Source organism: Oryx dammah, unplaced genomic scaffold (genome assembly GCF_014754425.2).
Source record: "Oryx dammah isolate SB20612 unplaced genomic scaffold, SCBI_Odam_1.1 HiC_scaffold_20, whole genome shotgun sequence".
Classification (NCBI taxonomy): domain Eukaryota; kingdom Metazoa; phylum Chordata; class Mammalia; order Artiodactyla; family Bovidae; genus Oryx; species Oryx dammah.
The window spans coordinates 15022273-15040953 of NW_024070204.1; the positions used below are offsets into that span (position 1 = coordinate 15022273).

An 18681-nucleotide genomic window follows, 5' to 3' on the forward strand; every position below is an offset into this window, starting at 1 on the left:
TTTCTTCCTACTCTAAAGGGAGCACAGGCTCACAGTTAGAAATAAAGAGGGACTTCTTCCCTCGTGATCCAGTAGTTGGGAATCCATCTTGCAGTGCAGGGGACTCGGGTTCGATCCCTGCTTGGGGAACTAAAATCCCACATGTTGTAGGGCAGCTCAGCCCATGCACCACAACTACGGAAGTTCGAGAGCTCCAGAGCCCATGTGCAGCATCACAAGACCCCTCATGACACAGTGAGGATCCTGCACGCTGCAACTACGACCTGATAACCGCCAAAAATAAATAATAAAGTAAAAAGAACTTTTACAGCCAGCCACTGACATGCCTTTTTACTCTGCTTGTACTTAATGAAAGTGCCCAGAGATCGTCACCATCTAGGGAGCCACACTCCACTTCTGCTCCCCCAGAAGCTTCAAAGCACCTAATGCGGGTCACGGCTCCAGGACACAGCAAGGTGTTCCTCTGAATATTAAGCCAGGCTCAGAGCAGACAAGTCACTCCTGAATCCCCCACGCTACTCTGACAGCCCTAAATAAGCTCCAAGCTGACACTACACAGCATCTCTCAGGAGTAGGGCAGGGCCTGCGTCCAGCGGAGACAGTACCCACTGGGTGAAAAGATGACCCCTCAACCCTGTCAAAAAATGACACGGGAGAGCCAATTTGATCCTGGCTTTTATTATCAGGTCAGGACAGAGAAGTACAGGGGAAGTGGCAGCAGGAGGGCCGTCGTCCCAGCCCCTGGCCGATCAGAACAGCACCTGGGGCCGGAAGTGCATCTGCCGGGTGGCGTTGTTCTTCATCCCCATCTTCAGCATCCACTTTGACTTCATCCTCTGGACATACTGCATGTCCCGCTGGCGCACCAGAGCTGCTCCTGGGGTGGGGAAGGGGGTGAGAATGAAGCAAAGGGCAGTGGGCTGTGATCAGAGAAAACCCAACTGGGCAGAGAATCAAAGCTGGTTTCAGGTAAGCGGGCTCTAATATTTAAACAGGAGTTATTATCTGATGCCTCTATCCAACGAGCCCTGGGGGGTTCTGTGCGCCCGCCACTGTGCACCAGAACTGCTCTCTGTATACATGCCTCTTCAGTTTTCATCATCTGAAAAGGTCTAGAAGCCCAAAAGGTGAAGACCACTGACCAAAGGCACGGAGAAAGGCAGACTATAAACCAAGACAGACAAGAATTCCTGACAAGACTAACAGGAAGTCTGTCCACTAATTTAAGTGGCCTCACAGCTCCCAGGGGGTCCCAGCGAGGGAATCCACGTGCATATATAAACACAGAGGCCTTGATGATGGATTTCGGTTTCGGCGCCTTCCAGGCCATCAGAAAGCACCTCTCCCCCCTCCCGACTTCAGTGGACTGACGTTCTCCTTGAAGAGCCAAGCATAACGAGCTGCACTCAGCAGACATCAGAATAGATTTAAATAATTTTATACCGATGATGTTTCAAAGCTGAACAATTTCAGTAGCATGCTCTAGCCCTCTGAACCTTACTAAGCTTTCTAAAGAAAAATTTCAAAACGAAGGATGATAGCCGGCCTTTATTATGTGCATGTACTATGTCATACATGCTTTATGACATTCAACCTGCACGACTCTATAAGTAGATATTATTAATACCACCTCCATTTTATCAGTGAGAAACAGAGGCTTCGATTAATTAAATTACTCAAGACTCTTTGTATAAGAACGTATAAGAGTATCAGGTAAGTCATGTTTGACTCCACAGCTCAAACTATGTTGCCTCAAGGACATTATTTAAGTCCTCTGTATAACCTCCAGAATTTCAACCTTTGATGATTACTAAGCAATTACTTTTGCAATTATACCTCCTAAAAAAGTTAATGGTTTACAGGCAGTTTAAAAAAGCTACTGTGCTGAGGAATATGAAATTTTTAAGTCACAGAGCTTTGGGTTTATCACCATATATGTCTCAAATGGTCATAGACCAAGAAGGTAAGTTTCCCCCAGAGAGGACCCATAAGGAGAGAGTGAAGAGAACCACATCGCCCGAGCCCCTTTGTGTAACCCAAGTTCCTGGGCTGGCCCAGGAGGTCGTCACGGGCGTACCTGTGCTGCCAGTCCATCCCAGGGCTCGGTACTGCTGCAGGACCCGGCCCACAGCCTTCTGATTCTTAGCAACCGCCACAGCTCTTGACAAGCCAAACCGCTGCTTGTAGTATCTCATCAAGGAGCGATGACCCACCCTGGCACCTGGTTTTCAAAAGAACAGTACTGAAGAATGGAGTTGGATCATTTTTCAAAGCAGAGTTATAAAGCAAGGGCTTTCCAAATCACTTTTCATGTTAATCTATCTGGAAAACGCATGTGCCAGAAAAAAAAAAAACACTGTTCTACCAGCTGAAGAAAGATGAAGCTGTATGTTAACCAATGAGGGAAAGAAAGCAAACCCGAGCAGAGACACTGAGGAACATCCCTGGTGGTCCAGTGGCTAAGACTCCATGCTCCCAAAGAAGAGGGCCCAGGTTTGATCCCTGGGCAGGGATCTAGATCCCACGTGCTACAACTCTGAGTTCACATGCCACAACTAAAGATCCCAAGTTTGCAACTAAAACCTGGTATAGCCAAATCAATGAGTAAATAAATATTAAAAAAAAAAAAAAAAAAACAAAAACCCTGGAGAAAGAAATGGCAACTCACTCCAGTACTCTTGCCTGGGAAGTCTCATGGACAGAGTAGTCCATGGCATTGCAAAGAGTCGCACACAACTTAGCAGCTAAACAACAACACACAACCAGGCAGACTGTGATTTGGGGAAGTACTTCTTGATGGAAATGTGGCATAAAACAGGAGTGAAGTGACCCAGCAACATGGAATAAAGAGTTTTGTAAGAAATTAAAACTTGTGTATAGAAAAATTCCATGGACTGAGGAGCCTGGTAGGCTACAGTCCATGGGATTGCAAAGAGTCGGACACAACTGAGCAACTTCAGTTTTTCATAGAATAATAGTTGCAAATATTCAACCAATTAAGTCTACGGCTAAAGGAGAAAAAAAAAAAACCAGTAGAGACACTGCAAACTAGAGATAATGACAAGTCACTATCAGGTGAAAGATGCGGCAGCCACACTCACAATATGCCTCCACAGAGATTCACATGGCCGTCCCCACTAACACAGGCAACAGGATCCTAGGAGACAAGAATTGTAACTTTCTTTAAAAAGATTAAGCACCAATACTGGCCTGATGTTTAGATCTACAAGCCACAGTCTGGGTTTAGAAGAAAAGACAATCCACTTTCCCTTTGCTAACATTCCCTAATGCGGTGCTTCTCAAACAGGGGGGACTATCCCCAGAGGACACGTAGCAGTGACTGGAGTCACTGCTGGTTGTCACAGGTAGAGGGAAGCTCCTGACAGCTAGTGAGTCGAGGCCAGGGATTTGGCTAAACACCATACAATGCGCAGGACAGCCCCTCAGTGAAGAATTATCTGGCCCAAAATGTCCACAGTGCTGAAGTGGAGAAACCCTGACCTACTGCTTTCTAAATGTTGGCAGTTTTTTGGGTAGAAAGACCATGAACAGAATACTATAACTATTATAGATGGCTATATTTGCTTTTAGAATCTAGATTTCTAACCTACTAGAAAAAACTCTATCAGGTTGTTTTGTGTGAAGTCCCGGTACTTGACAAGCTACCTGCGCAACATTTTGCTCCCTACACAGGTATGAATAAGTGATTACTTCCAGGTGACTGATTTGTGACCAGACTCAGGAGACAACAAAAAGAGAAATTTTCAATTCCATGATGCTGTGGTCTCTGGATACTAACATGGACGAAAGATGTCTCCCTGGACCTGATTGTTCTGGCGGGGGAAGAATTAACAAAGCTCCCAGACTACCAGAAACAAGTGAGACACAGCGATGGAGAAGGCTCACACTTACACGGAAGCTCCAGCAGGAAAGCCCAGCAGTGCTGATGCCGACTTTCTATTTATAATGTAGTTCAGGATGCTCTGGGTTTGCAACAATGACTTCCTCAGAATCATTAAATGATAATGCTGCTCATTAGCACTTACTGAACTGATTTATTTACATTTGTAAGCAGCATTTAGAAATATGTAGTCTTGAAGGCTGCCTTTTAAGACATGTTTGAAGAGGGTTCATGAATCAGTGCCAAGGTTTCTGACACCTGGCAGAACGGTAAGTGCTGCTTAGAGCCACCCTTGTCCTGCGGCAATGACAGGAGCGCCTGGCAGTAAGCACCTAGTACAGGCGCTGAGAACAGCTCAGCTTCGCACCGGAGCACAGCGTGCCTGTCCACAAGTAACAGATGGGAAGGGTCTGAGTCACGCTGAAGCTACCACCTGTCCATATATCTTCTGCCACAGTAATAACTGCCTACAAGACTGTCCACTCCTGATCTAAAACATGATACAAGTGAACTTAATAAAACAGAGCAGACTCACGGACACAGAAAACAAGCTTATGGTTCCCGAAGAGGAAAGGGGGTCACGGAAGGAGAAATTAGGGCTTTGTAACTGCAGTAGCAGATATAAACTACTATCTATAAAATAGATAAACAACAATATCCTACTACATAGCACAGCGAACTATATTCAATATCCTGTAATAAACTATAATGAAAAAGAACACACACACACATATACATATTTATGTAAAATGTAGAATCATTTTGCTATACACCAGAAACTCACACAACAGCGTACATCAACTATACTTCAATTAAAATGAAAAAGACTGTCTACTCCTACTTAACAAATAGCCTAACATTTGACATTAGACAGTGACAAACAAAGTATCTCTAAGAGTAATTTCCCTAAGATTGATTATGTATCTCTTGTGGATCCAGTGGCAGATTCTTCTGGCTAGTCAGCAACTAACTGGAGGTGTCCTCATACCAACCTGCTCCACAGGAACTGAAGAGCCGACCAGTCTTGGATACAAATGCTCACAGCGCCCTCTACTGGAGCTCTATGTCACTGCCTCTGGGACCATCAAGATCACAGCATCGGGTCTCATCACTTCATGGCAAATAGATGGGGAAACAGTGGAAACAGTGATAGACTTTTATTTTCTTGGGCTCCAAAATCACTGCAGATGGTGACTGCAGCCATAAAATTAAAAGATGCTTGCTTCTTGGGAAAAAAGCTATGACAAACCTAGACAGCATACTAAAAAGCAGAGATATTACTTTGCCAACAAAAGTCCGTCTAGTCAAAGCTATGGTTTTTCCAGCAGTCATGTATGGAGATGTGAGAGTTGGACTATAAAGAAAGCTGAGCGCCAAAGAATTGATGCTTTTGAACTGTGGTGTTGGAGAAGACTCTTGAGAGTCCCTTGGACTGCAAGGAGATCCAACCAGTCCATCCTAAAGGAGATCAGTCCTTAATATTTATTGGAAAGACTGATGCTGAAGCTGAAACTCCAACACTTTGGCCAACTGATGCGAAGAACTGATTCCTTAGAAAAGACCCTGATGCTGGGAAATACTGAAGGCAGGAGAAGGGGATGACAGAGGATGAGATGGTTGTATGGCATCACCAACTCAATGGACATGAGTTTGAGCAAGCTCCAAGATTTGGTGATGGACAGGGAGGCCTGGTGTGCTGCAGTCATGGGGTCCCAAAGAGTCAGACATGACTGAGCGACTGACCTGAACTTGACCTGAATCAACTACAGTCAAGGAATCCCAACTACTTGCTACTTCTGAAACCAGTTTTATGCAGACTCTACTAAGGGTAGTTGATTAAATATCACTATGCTCTCCACATTAGAATCCTTCTCAAATCAGCTTCATGCTAACGTCCACACTGACCCAGTCATATATATAACTGAGCATAATCAGAGGTCTCTGAATGGTGAATTTGTTCAAAGAAATAACCAGGTGATTGAATATACTGCCGTAATACTACTACACATCTAAATGGTGTTTATTTGAGAGTTCCAATTTCCTTGGTTCATTAAAAAAAACCCAAACCAGTACTGAGGGAGAAAACCAATGGACAATAAACTGTCATATCTCATTAAAACCAAGACTGACCAGAGGATGACTGGTTTTTAACATGAGATAGTAAAAGTATACGTAACTGTAGAGCTGGAAAAAATTTCAGAATATTGTAGTTTCTGGTTCACTAAGAAAGCCATGTACTATTACTATTTAAATGAGTTCTATTATAAGGTTTCAGAAGTCAGTCATCTGTGAAGAAGACCCAGGAAGGCAATGAATGATGTATATGTAGATAGTTCCTTTTCTGGCTCCAGGTCACACGTGCTTTCTAGACACTACATACAGACTCTCCCCAGGGGGTGAAAAGAATACACTTATCCACGTGGTCAAAAAATCTGTGTAGCCACACAGGTTACTTGATGCCATTATGGCCTTTCCCCAGGAAAATGTATGTACAGGAAGAGATGTGCAGAGCCTAGTTAACCTGGGTTGGGACAGTACCTGGCAGTCGGTTAGGTCTCTCCTGAGGCTATATAATGGTATAGAACTGCCCGGTACTCAAGGACCACAAGGGTCACTCACTACCGCCAAATCTCCCTCAAGAGCTGCCTGAGGTCACCATCTGACACTTTAAAACAGCATGACTTGGTATGTGGACAGGCAGCTGTCAGTAAGGAAGTTCATGTTTTAAAAATGCAATAATAGGACTCTGGAAATCCAGTGGTTAAAACCTTGCCTTCCAATGGAGGGGGTGTGGGTTCAATCCCCAGTTAGGGAGCTAAGATACCACTTGCCCCAGAGCCAAAACATAAAACAGAAGCAATGTTGTAACAAATTCAATAAAGACTTCTAAGGAAAAAAAAAAAAAAGTCCACATAAAAAATATCTTAAAAATAAAAAATAAATAAAACCCAAGAAACTGGACCTACATGTTAATCTCATGGCCCTTTCTTCTTTGACTGTGTGAAGAACAAGCAGAGCAATCTGCCACCTGGGGCTGTAGGCAAATATGATGCGTGGTCCCTGAGGCCACGTTGGGGCCCAGGATGGCTCCTTCAGCTCTCTTTACCTGCCCTGTGGCAGGCCCAGGGAAGTCACCTTGCTTTTAAGTCACCTCCAACTTTTCAATCACTCAGTCAACAGACGTTTATGTGGCTCCCGTGCATCTGAGGCACTGTGCTGAGATGAAAGAAGCCAGTTTGGTCCTCACAGGAACAGGGACAGAAGGCAAGCGAGTCAACAAGTGCCAAGAAGAAGAGACCCATCATGAGGGCCGTGCGAGTGTCACGGGAGCAGAGGCGACTCTCCTCATCCAGGGCGGGAGCTCAGCTCAGCCACTTGGAGCAAGGAACCCAACTGGAGTCTCAGAGGAAGACAGGCAGCGCATGCACAAAGGCCTAGAGGAGGGAGACTTCACGTGGGCAGGAAAAAGAAGCACACAAAGACACTGGGTGACAGAGTGACCCTGAAGGCCAGGGCTTCCCCTGGGAATTCCAGAGGGAAAAGAAAATAGAATGGAGTTTGTTTTAGAAAGAATGTTCCAGTAGCCAAGTGGAAATCAGACTGGAGAAGGCCGGAGAGGAAGCTTTCATGGTAACACAAACAAATGGATAAGGAGGGAAAAAAAGAAAAATACTCAAAACCCAAATTCCTAACTAATTAGGAACTGCAATTAGTTACCATCTGGATTTAGGAGAGGAATAAAAGATCCTGAGAAGACACCCAGTTTGGGCTTTGGCGAACCTGAGGAGACTGGATCACTCTGGGCAATGTGTTGTCTAGATAGCTAAGGAGTCTTTAAGCTTCTGAAATTTTAAGTCCAGGTGAAAATTTCTCTCAAAATAGGCTATATTTCTTAAAAAGGATATGCTCACTGTTGAACAGACTTTTGTCATGAAAAGTGCTAAAGTGGCTGCAAAACGAAGCCCACATCCCCAGTGATCCTGCTACAGCCAGACACTGCTGGCCAGAACTAGCTCATTCACGTTCTCAAAGTCTACTGTGATCTTAGTCTCCCAGGTGGAACTAGTGGTAAAAAACCCTGGTGGGTTCCATGAGGTCGCAAAGAGTTGGACATGACTAAAGTGACTTAGCATGCAAGGAAGGGGAACCTAATAAAATAAGGGCCCAACAAATAGTTTTTGAAAAAGAAGTTATCAAACTTATTTCTGAGGTTCTGCATTAGTATTTTCACCAGGAGAAGAGGCGATTAGGTCCCTTGTGATACACTTAAGCCTGTTTTGCTACTGTGTGTTGTATGGGCCACAATATTCTACTGCATTATAGCTTTCTTATCACTGTAGAGGAGTTATATCCTCAAGACAGGTTCTGCCGGCACTTTCCTCCAACTGTCACTGTATAAAGCTGCCCTTCACCTTAGAAGGTTATTATTCCGGATTAAGCAGGGCTGTCTGTACCTAAACAGCAATATTCCATGTGGAGAGCAAACAGCACAAGGTGGTTCCTTCATGGTAGACATGTATCCACTGGCAGCATGACTGCTCCTGGCCCCCCATTACAGCAAATCTCCCAGGCAGTGGAGGAAAGGTGGAATGGGCTCTTCACTGACGAGGTCCATGATCTCAGGCAAATTACTCATCCTGTCTAAGCTTCAGGTGGTTCCTATGTCAAATACGAACAACAGAATCTAACTCACAGACTTGATCTAAAGAGAAAATAATGTATCTGCCTGCATATGCTAACTTCTCAGTAAATATATTATTAGAATTCCATTCCCTGTCCTTCTAAAATGTATATTCTCTAGCTGCTCCCATTCCTATCAGCTAAGCATAACACTATAAACAATATTTCACACTTCTCATAGTCATAGCTTTCCTTCTTCTTTTCATATCTGGGACAAAATTCTACCATTATGAATCCTAGTCCCCAAAGGAGAAGGCAGAAATCAAACTCCAAGTCTCTCCCTGCACCCAGAATATGAACAGGCAGCCTAGGTGCTGTCAATCATATCCAACCATGCCAGACTAACACACACAGTCTGAACAACCATGGAAACAGGAATTAGTTCAAGGAGTAAGGGCAAAGTCAAGTTTAACAAGAAAAATCCAGAGGGGCCAAAAAGCTAGATAATAAACAGAACACAAAAGGTTTATGTACTGAAAAGAAAGGAAATGGCCGATTCAAGCATTATAAATCACAACAAAGTGAGGAAAACACTGATGCAACTTAAACAAAACAGCTCAATCAGAGCTATGGGGCTCCGTTCAGAGTTTACCTTGTCCACAGGAACATAAACACACACTTGAAGCTGTAGGTTCTCTCCCCACAGCGTGGAAGGGAAGTGATGGGAACATGCTTCTCTGATAATCTCAATGGCGTGAAGCTACGTATTCTGGACAAATGCACTTACCAGAAGGGAGAATCAGCTCCATGGTTTCATCGTCATAATCCAGGTTCTTTTCTGAGGGCAGCTCCTCAGTCTCATCATGGTCCTCGCCTTCTTTGTGATCTGGATAGCTACTCCTGGAACCACGGAATGCCATTAACACACAGACCAAGACGCCAAATCTCATTAACATACTGCCAACCTACTAGATCACTAAAGGGGTGGCAGGTGGGGGTTAACATCTACAGGGACTACACTGAAAGTTTCTGGAGAGAAAACAATTTGCTAGCATTTTCTCTTTCGGAGAAGGCGATGGCACCCCACTCCAGTACTCTTGCCTGGAAAATCCCCTGGACGGAGGAGCCTGGTAGGCTGCAGTCCATGGGGTCGCTAGGAGTCAGACACGACTGAGCGACTTCACTTTCACTTTTCACTTTCATGCATTGGAGAAGGAAATGGCAACCCACTCCAGTGTTCTTGCCCGGAGAATCCCAGGGATGGGGGAGCCTGGTGGGCTGCCGTCTATGGGGTCACACAGAGTCAGACATGACTAAAGTGACTTAGCAGCAGCAGCATTTTCTCTTTAGTAAAGTAAGCAAATAGCCTATGAACTTAAATTGGATCCCAGACCTAAATGTAAAATACAAAACAATAAAAAATCCTAGAAGATAATATAGGAGAAAACCTGGATGACTTAGGGTTTGGTGATGACTTTTTAGGCATGACACAAAACACATAGTTCATGAAAGAAAGAACTGATCAGCTAAACTTCATTCAAATTAAAAACTTCTGCTCTGTGAAAAACAGTATCAAGAGAATTAAAATACAAGAAAAAGACTTGGAAAAAGTATTGACAGAAGACACATCTGATAAAGGACTGTTATCCAAATGTAAAAAGAAATCTTAAAATTCAACAGTAAGAAAAACCATTTGGCCAAAAATGGGCCGAAGACCTCAACAAACTCCTCACTAAGAAGAAACACATAGCAAATAAGCATATAAAAAATATGCCCCACAGCATATGTCATCAGAAAAATGGAAATTAAAACAGAGATACCACTACACACCTATCAGAATGGCCCAGACACGGAACATCTAATGCTGGGGAGCGTCTGGGCAGTAGGAATCCTTCGTTTCCAGCAGGGATACAGGAGGGCACAGACACCTTGGAAGAGCTGGTCACTTCTTGCAAAATCAAACATACTTTTACCGTAAGACCCAGCCTGCCACTTGGATTTACCCTAAGGAGTCGAAAACTTCTGCCTATACAAAAACCTGAAAGTGGATTACAGAAGATTTATCCAAATCCCTACAACTTGGAAGAAACCAACATGGACTTCAATAGGCGACTAGATAAACAAACTGTGGTACATCCATGCAAGGGAATAGTTTTAGATTACACCAAAAAAAAAAAAAAGAGCTAGCAGGCCATGAAAAGACACGGAAGAACCTTAAAAGTATGTTACTGTGAAAGAAGCAGTGAAAGAAGCCTGAAAAGGCTACATACTGTATGATTCTAACCATACAATATTCTGGAAAAGGCAAAAATATGGAGACATTAAGTATCACTGTTTTCTAGGGGTCAGGTAAAGGAGAAAGATGAACAGGCAGAACACAGAGGATCTGTAAACCAATGAAACTACTCTAATGGTGGATACATGTCATTATATGGACATCTGTCCACACTCACAGAGTAGACAACACCAAGAGTGAACACTCAACTATGGACTTGGAGTGATAACTGGTGGGTCAACTTGCTTCATCAAATGCAACGTATGTGCCACTGGGGGAGGCTATGCACTTGTGGGGTACGGAGTACATAAGAAACTGCTATACCTTCTGCCCAGTTTTGCTGAGAACCTAAAATTGTTCTTAAAAACAGTGAGCAAATAACCTATAACAACTCTTTCACCTGTGTTGTTTCTCTCAAGGAGGGCTGGCAAACAGGGGAAGAGGAGGAGACTGTACAGTGGGAGATGCAGCTCTCCTCAATTTAAATCCTTACAGAAACAAGTTCTAGAACAGCGCAGTCCAGGAGAACTCTGCGATGATACAGCTCTTCAGTCTGCATGTCCAGTATGGTGGCTACTTTCAAAGCACATCTCCTTTTAAGCATAGGTCTTGAAATGCAGGTGGTGCAACTGAAGAACCAGATTTTTAAATTTTTAATTTAATTAATTACCCCAAAGAGTGACATGAGTACATCTAGAAACTAGCAAATTAAGACACTGTAGTTCTAGAAGAATCTGTCTTTCACAAATACACACGGAAAATAATTGGAGAAACTCACACTAAAATGTTAACAGTAAGGCAGATAAGTCGACAGGAATGGACAAAACACCAGATCAGACACTTCACAAGAGATATCCAAGTGGTTAAGACACCCAGTTAACATACAGTGAAAGGTTCTCAACTGCATTAGTTCTCATCAGGGAAATGCACATCAAAACCACAATGGATATCCCTACATAGCCACCACTTTTACCCCTACACAGCCACCAAAGTGGCTATAATGAAAAACTGTCAGGACAAGTGAGAAATGAGGAATCGGAAGGAAAATGCAAAAGGCCAGCTAAAAAGACCAGGGCTTTTCTGAACACCTGTATCAGGTGGACTCTGCACTCTGGCATGGTCATGACACACACCTGCTTGCCAAGCACACTCGTGCTAGGTCATAGGCACACGGACACTAAGAACCAACCACTCAGGCAAAACTGAACTTCGGACCGTTGACACCACAACAAACAAAAACAAGTTTTCAAACCAGACAAACTTAACAGTTTGGGCCCGAGATCGTCTCTTTGTCAGATATGTGTGTTTAACTCTGTGATACTCAGTTTCTCATTTACAAAATGACAGGAAATAACCACCTTATAAAAGTGTTCTAAGAGGTATTAAGAATAGGATATCCGACAGAGCCAGAGAGTTACCAGGGAGGGGCACAGGTGAATCCAATGCAAATGTGATGAGTTTGCTTCGCTCCATGTTACAAACCAGACTGACCTAAAGTCATAGAAGTCCGCAAATTCCAAAAGAGCGTCCCCATCTGTGAAGAGCTTACAGTGACTCCGGTCATTCATGTGTGCCTGTACCGCCTCCGTGGAGTAGAAGGACTTCCCTCTCTCGTTGCACCACAAGCAAATCTTCCCAACACCAACTTTCTCTCCTGGAAAAAAAGTTGAGAAAAAGACATGAAAGCAGCTTTTTGGAGCCAGATCATATCTCATCATCTATCTCATCACAATTCAAAAAACAGGCACCAAGTTTTTGATTTTCACAAAATCAGCAGGTCATTCAATCCAAGACTGGTGAGAAACACAAAGTCAATGCCCCCCAATAATGCAGGGTTTCATCATTAAAAAAGAAAAGAACATTATACTCACCCAAATATTTAATCAGTCCCTTAAGATCTGAAAGATATTCTACATCAGGAATAAAGAAGCTGTGGACTTTGGTCATATGAGCCACATTTTTTGTGAGGGAGCTTGAGTGATGTGGACAAAACAAGCAGTCCGTTATGGGGATGGCGCCAAGCGGGGTGTTTCCTCCTGCCTCTTCCTCCTCTGCATCCTGCTCCTCCTCCTCCTCCGTGGCTTCAGCATCCTCACATTCCAAGTCCTCATCAGAATCAATATCCTCCCAGTCTTCAAGCCAGAGATTTCAAAAACAAAATTAGTAGAAGATGTCAGTGTTAGCTATTCATTTACCACTCACCAGCCTGCATGGCTAAGGAATGCCTTAGTCTTCCTTGTTCAGGGCACAGTAAACCCCTTAAAGGGGGCTTTGGCTCCTCTTCTAGGTATATATGAACACTTTCAATCAGTGCTAGTGGGATGTGAGATGCCATAGGGGAAGAAAGGGGAAAAAAAAAACAACAACTCACCAAGTCAAGGAAGCTAGGTTGAAGGCTCAAACCTCCCGTTTCAGGTTAGCTGATTCTGAACTTCTCAGTGCACGGTTTTACCAAACTAAGTTAAGTGCAAAGCCATCATAACTAGATACCCAATAGAAATAACACATTCTACAGCAGAAGGTGTGGAGGGTAATGTGTACCCCTCTGCATATGTTAAAAATCTCCCCATTCAATAAACAGAGAAAGGATCTATTCATTCTACAAATATTTACTATTTGTAAATATTTACTAATATCTATTCATTCTACAAATATTTACTAATATTACCCTCCGCCCATCTTAAGGTTTCAGTATCTGAATCTATTTAATACAACAGTGAGGAGACGACAGAGGATGAGACGGCTGGATGGCATCACGGATGCGATGGACATGAGTTTGAACAGACTCCAGGAGTTGGTGATGGACAGGGAGGCCTGGCGTGCTGCAGTCCATGGGGTCGCAAAGCGTCGGACACGACTGAGCGACTGAACTGACAGCTGACTGAACTGATAAAATGCACTGTAAGGATGCTGGCCACACCGGTCAGTTCAGAAAGCATGGAAACCACCTTCACTCATCATCTTCACTTAAAAACTGACACCTCCCCGCTCCAACCTCAAGGATAAACTGAAAACCTGAGGACCAACCCCTCCCTCGCCCCGCCCCCCAGGCCGGTCCTCACCGTCCCCATCTAGGTCTTCTTCACTCTCTTCCTCCCCCTGCTGTTTCGCCAACTTCTTCGCCTGCCGTTCAAACCACCGCAGCCGGGGAGGTTTCTCGCCCGGGTCTCGCGGCTGAGTCCCACGTCCTCCGGCGGCCACGGGACACCCGGGCTCCGCCTCGGGCGCTGGCGCCGCCTTCTTGGGAGACGTGGACGGCTGAGCCTTGATGACCTGCTGGATGGCCGCGTTCACCGCATCCTCGTCCACACTGTCCACGCCCAGCCCTTTCTCCAAGTTCTTCTCGTTCATGAGCGCCACTTTCCGACTCACCGCCTGCTTCTCGAGCTCCACATGCCGCCGGGACCTGAGGTGGTTTTCGTAGGCCTTGAAGGAAGCAAACTTCTTACTGCAGACGGTGCAGTAGGTGGCCGCGCCCTTGCTCTCCGGCTCCACCAGGGCCCGCTGTGCCCGCACCCGCTCCTGGAAGCCCTCGAGGCTGACGGGGGCCATGCCGGCCACTTTGCGCCTCAGGTTGTAGCGGTGCCAGTCCGTCTTGTAGTGGACCCGTTGCGCCTCCGCGTCTTCCAACACCGCCCGGCAGGTGTTGCAGGTGTAGGTCGCCATCGCCAGGCGGGAAATAAAGCGCGACCGAGGCAGAAATCTAGCAACTAGAGGCCTGACCACACCATAAAAGCCGGACTGCGAGCTGACTTCCGGACTGAATCGTGTCATCCCCAGTCGGACAGGAAGTCCCACCTCTAAGATTGTAGCCACGCCTCCGCCGCGGAGAGTCCCGGGAAAGTGGGGGAAGCCAGTGACGGATCCGGCCCCGCCCAGTCGACCTGAGATAACTGCTGAGTCAACAAAAGTGGGCGTGGCCTGAGGTGGTTATTGATTGATAGTCCTAGCCCCGGCAGAGTTAATGTCTGGGTTTGTCTTTTTTTTTTCCTGTACGTTGAAACCTGAGGCCGGGAAGGGGGCCCGCCTCGCGGAAACGGGGCTTGGGGAGTCCGGAGGGCTGATGCGGCTGACCACCCGGCGGTCGAGGACTCTCTGAAGTTCGTGCCCCTGCAGCCCCAGGAGTGGGTGTCACGAAAGCCAGGGCTGCTGGTTAGATCGTTGGTTGGACCGTCTGAGCCCTCGCCCCGAGGGCTGAGAGACTCAGGTTGGAGGCTGAGGAAATTCACAGGAAACCCAGAGAGCCCAGGCCAGAGCCTCGGCCTTACTAGGGCGGCCCTTCCAAGGAAGGGCGCAGGGGAAGCTCCTGAATCAGTAGTTTGCACCTGGGAGCACAGAGCCCCGTCCAGCTGCTGCCCAGTAGGAATAGAATCGCGGACATGCAGGTCATCTTAAATCTAATAGTAGCCATGTTTTAAGAAAGCAGAAAGAAAGACTTAAGATGGCCATTTTTTTTTAACCCCGTATCATGGCAAATAGATGGGGGAAACAGTGGCTGACTTTATTTTTCTGGGCTCCAAAATCACTGCAAATGATGATTGCAGCCATGAAATTAAAAGATGCTTACTCCTTGGAAGGAAAGTTATGACCAACCTAGACAGCATATTAAAAAGCAGAGACATTATTTTGTCAACAAAGGTCCTTCTAGTCAAGGCTATGGTTTTTCCAGTGGTCATGTACGGATGTGAGAGTTGGACTATAAAGAAAGCTGAGTGCAGAATTATTGATGCTTTGGAACTGTGGTGTTGGAGAAGACTCTTGAGAGTCCCTTGGACTGCAAGGAGATCCAACCAGTCCATTCTAAAGGAGATCAGTCCTGGGTGTTCATTAGAAGGACTGATGTTGAAGCTGAAATTCCAATACTTTGGCCACCTGATGTGAAGAGCTGACTCATTGGAAAACACTCTGATGCTGGGAAAGATTGAGGGCAGGAGGAAAAGGGGACGAAAGAGGATAAGATGGTTGGATGGTATCACTGACTCAATGGACATGGGTTTGGGTGGACTCTGGAAGTTGGTGATGAACAGGGAGGCCTGGCATGCTGCGGTTCATGGGGTCACAAAGAGTTGGACACTACTGAGCAATTGAACTGAACTGAATCCTGTAATAAGCCCAGTATAGCAGGCTTCCCACGTAGTGATAGTAGTACAGAACCCGCCTGCCAATGCAAGAGACATGAGTTCAATCTCCAGGAAGATCCCCTGGAGAAGGACGTGGCAACCCTCTCCAGTATTCTTGCCTGGAGAATCCCATGGACAGAGGGGCCTGGTGGGCTACAAGCCATAGGGTCGCAAGGAGCCGGACACCACTGAAGCGACTTAGCAGGTACAGCACACATCCTGAATATTATTTCAACAGGTAGTCAAGACAGAGGATTTAATGAGATATTTACATGGTTTGTTAGCACTAAATCTTGGGATTCCAGAGTGAATTTACAATTAACGCCCACCTCACTTTGGACTTGGAGAAGGCACTGGCGACCCACTCCAGTACTCTTGCCTGGAAAATCCCATGGATAGAGGAGCCTGGCAGGCTGCAGTCCATGGGGTCACTAAGAGAGTCGGATACGACTGGGCGACTTCACTTTCACTTTTCACTTTCATGCATTGGAGAGAATCCCAGGGACGGAGGAGCCTGGAGGGCTGCCATCTCTGGGGTTGCACAGAGTTGGACATGACTGAAGCGACTTAGCAGCAGCAGCAGCACTTTGGACTAGCTTCATTTCCTGTGCTCTGTTAGCTCTGTCCTTTCATTTGTCCAAGCCCAGTTCTATAGGAGGCACTTATGTTGATGGAAAGGGGAGTTCTTATACTTCTGTGCACAGCCTAGCTGAAGCAATCAGCCTGTTTCAGAATTGAATGGCTACATGTTTTGAATACAAGGGAGCCAGAGCAGCAAAGAAAAGACTTAAAAAAAAAAAAAATCAAGTCTAGTCTTGTATTCTTCTTGCTGAAAACCTTCCAGTGGATTCCCCTGACTCACAATAAAATTCAAACACTTTCCTGCTCTGGTCTGAATGTTTGTGTTCCCCCACAATTCATAGATTGAAAACAGTGCCCAAGATGATGGTATTATTTAAGGTGGGCCTTTTGGGAGATGTTAGGGTGTGTGGTCAGATTTCTCCCAATGGGGTTAGTGGTCTTCTAAAAGAGACCCAGGAAAGGATACAATAAGTCAGACTACAAAGAGGGCCCTCAGCAGACCATGTTGGCACCCTGACTTCCAGCTTCCAGAACTGTGAGGGGTGAAGGGGAAGTTGTTTATAAGCCACCCAGTCTGTAATACTTTATTGTCCATGTGTGATAAGTTGCTTCAGTCCTGTCCCAATTCTTTGTGACCCTATAGCCTGTAGCTCACTATGCTCCTCTGTCCATGGGATTCTCCAGAAAAGAATACTGGAGTGGGTCGCCAGGCCCTCCTCCAGGAGATCTTCCCAACCCAGGGATCAAATCCTGCATTACAGGCAGATTCTTTACTGTCAGAGCCACTAGGGAAGTCCAAAGTGACAAAGAGGGTTCCCTTTCTATTCTACAATGCCCACTACACCTACCCCTGACCTCCTGCCCTACCCTGCTTACCCCCTTTAGTCACACTGACACTTTTATTGTTCCTCTAACAAGGCTAAGCAAGCATCTTTTGTTGGTATTATGTTTCAGAAATCATTTACTATTCTGCTTGTATCAACTATTGCTGTCTTGCTCCCTTACTTTTAAGGTTTTTACCCAAATGTTTTTATAGGAGAGGCCTATCCACACCCTCTTGTCATAGTAGTGCCTACTCCCAGCCCATACATCTTTCCTGAGCATACGTTTTCTCCACAGCAATGTGTGTGTTAGTTGCTCAGTGGTGTCCAGCTCTTTGTGAACCCCATGGACTCAAGAGGCTTCTCTGTCTATAGAATTCTCTAGGCAATACTACTGGAGTGAGTAGCCAGTTCCTTCTCCAGGGGATCTTCCTGACCCAAGGATTGAACCTGGGTCTCCTGAATTGCAGGAGAATTTTTTTTTACCATTCTTTACACATTACTGTACTAGACATGTATTACTCCATATCACATTACCCCCAACATCTAGCAAGAAAACAGACCTTGCTTATTTCCATTTCTGTAAGTCAGGAGTTGGAGTGGCTCACCGTCTCATAAAGTTGCAGGGGACAGAACTTAAGTCACATCAAGAATCTAAGGCAGCTGAAGGTCTCACTGTGGCTGGTGGATCCCCTCAGAAGAGGCTTGTTTGCAGGAGGATTTGGGCTCCTCCATGGAGCTGCTTGAGTGTCCTTGTAACATGGCAACTGGCTTCCCTCAAAGTAAGCAAAGTGGAAGTCACAATGTCTTTAAGTCACACACGGTCATTTCTACAATATGCTGTTACTTACAAAAGTCAGCCCTAATCAGTGTGGGAGGGGGTATGTGAGTACATGAATGGGGTGTCTTTGGGGACCAGTTAGGGAAATTGGCCACCACTAGGATTTGTTGTTTGTTTCTAATTTCCCAATTTTAGCACTGTAAGTCCAGCATCCCATGAACTGCGTCCATCCTGGGCAGACCAGAATAGTCAGTCCCATTATGGGTTGGTCCTCCATTTCCAGATTACAAGCTTCCTGGGAACAGGGACTCCTTTCTTTGCTATGTACCCCAAAACTAGAACAGTGCTGGCACATGGATTATTTAGTATGTGTTGAACGATTCTTTTGTGATGATTTTTATTCCAGAAAATTCTGAGATTATCAAAATCTTTTAAAATAGCTGAGTCCTCTGGATACCCGTCTTAAGAAATGTAATTAGTATGAATCCAGCAGGGATACACAAAACAATGTATATTTTCAAGCTTTCTCTCAAATTAAAGCAGAGAATGGTTAAGTAAAGAATTTCTGTTTTCTCTTTTCC

At 45.3% G+C, this 18681-nt stretch overlaps 1 protein-coding gene across 1 annotated transcript; it reads right to left on the reverse strand.

Annotated features, from left to right (window-relative positions):
* Positions 1–657: 657 nt before the first annotated feature.
* Positions 658–15242, reverse strand: ZNF622 (zinc finger protein 622). The gene is made up of 6 exons (XM_040262476.1): positions 13859–15242; positions 12668–12928; positions 12288–12450; positions 9309–9421; positions 2078–2221; positions 658–877 (listed from the first exon to the last, which is right to left on the reverse strand). The coding sequence occupies exons 1-6, from the start codon at positions 14568–14570 to the stop codon at positions 750–752; spliced, it is 1521 nt and encodes a 506-aa protein (XP_040118410.1). The 5' UTR covers positions 14571–15242; the 3' UTR covers positions 658–749.
* Positions 15243–18681: the final 3439 nt, after the last annotated feature.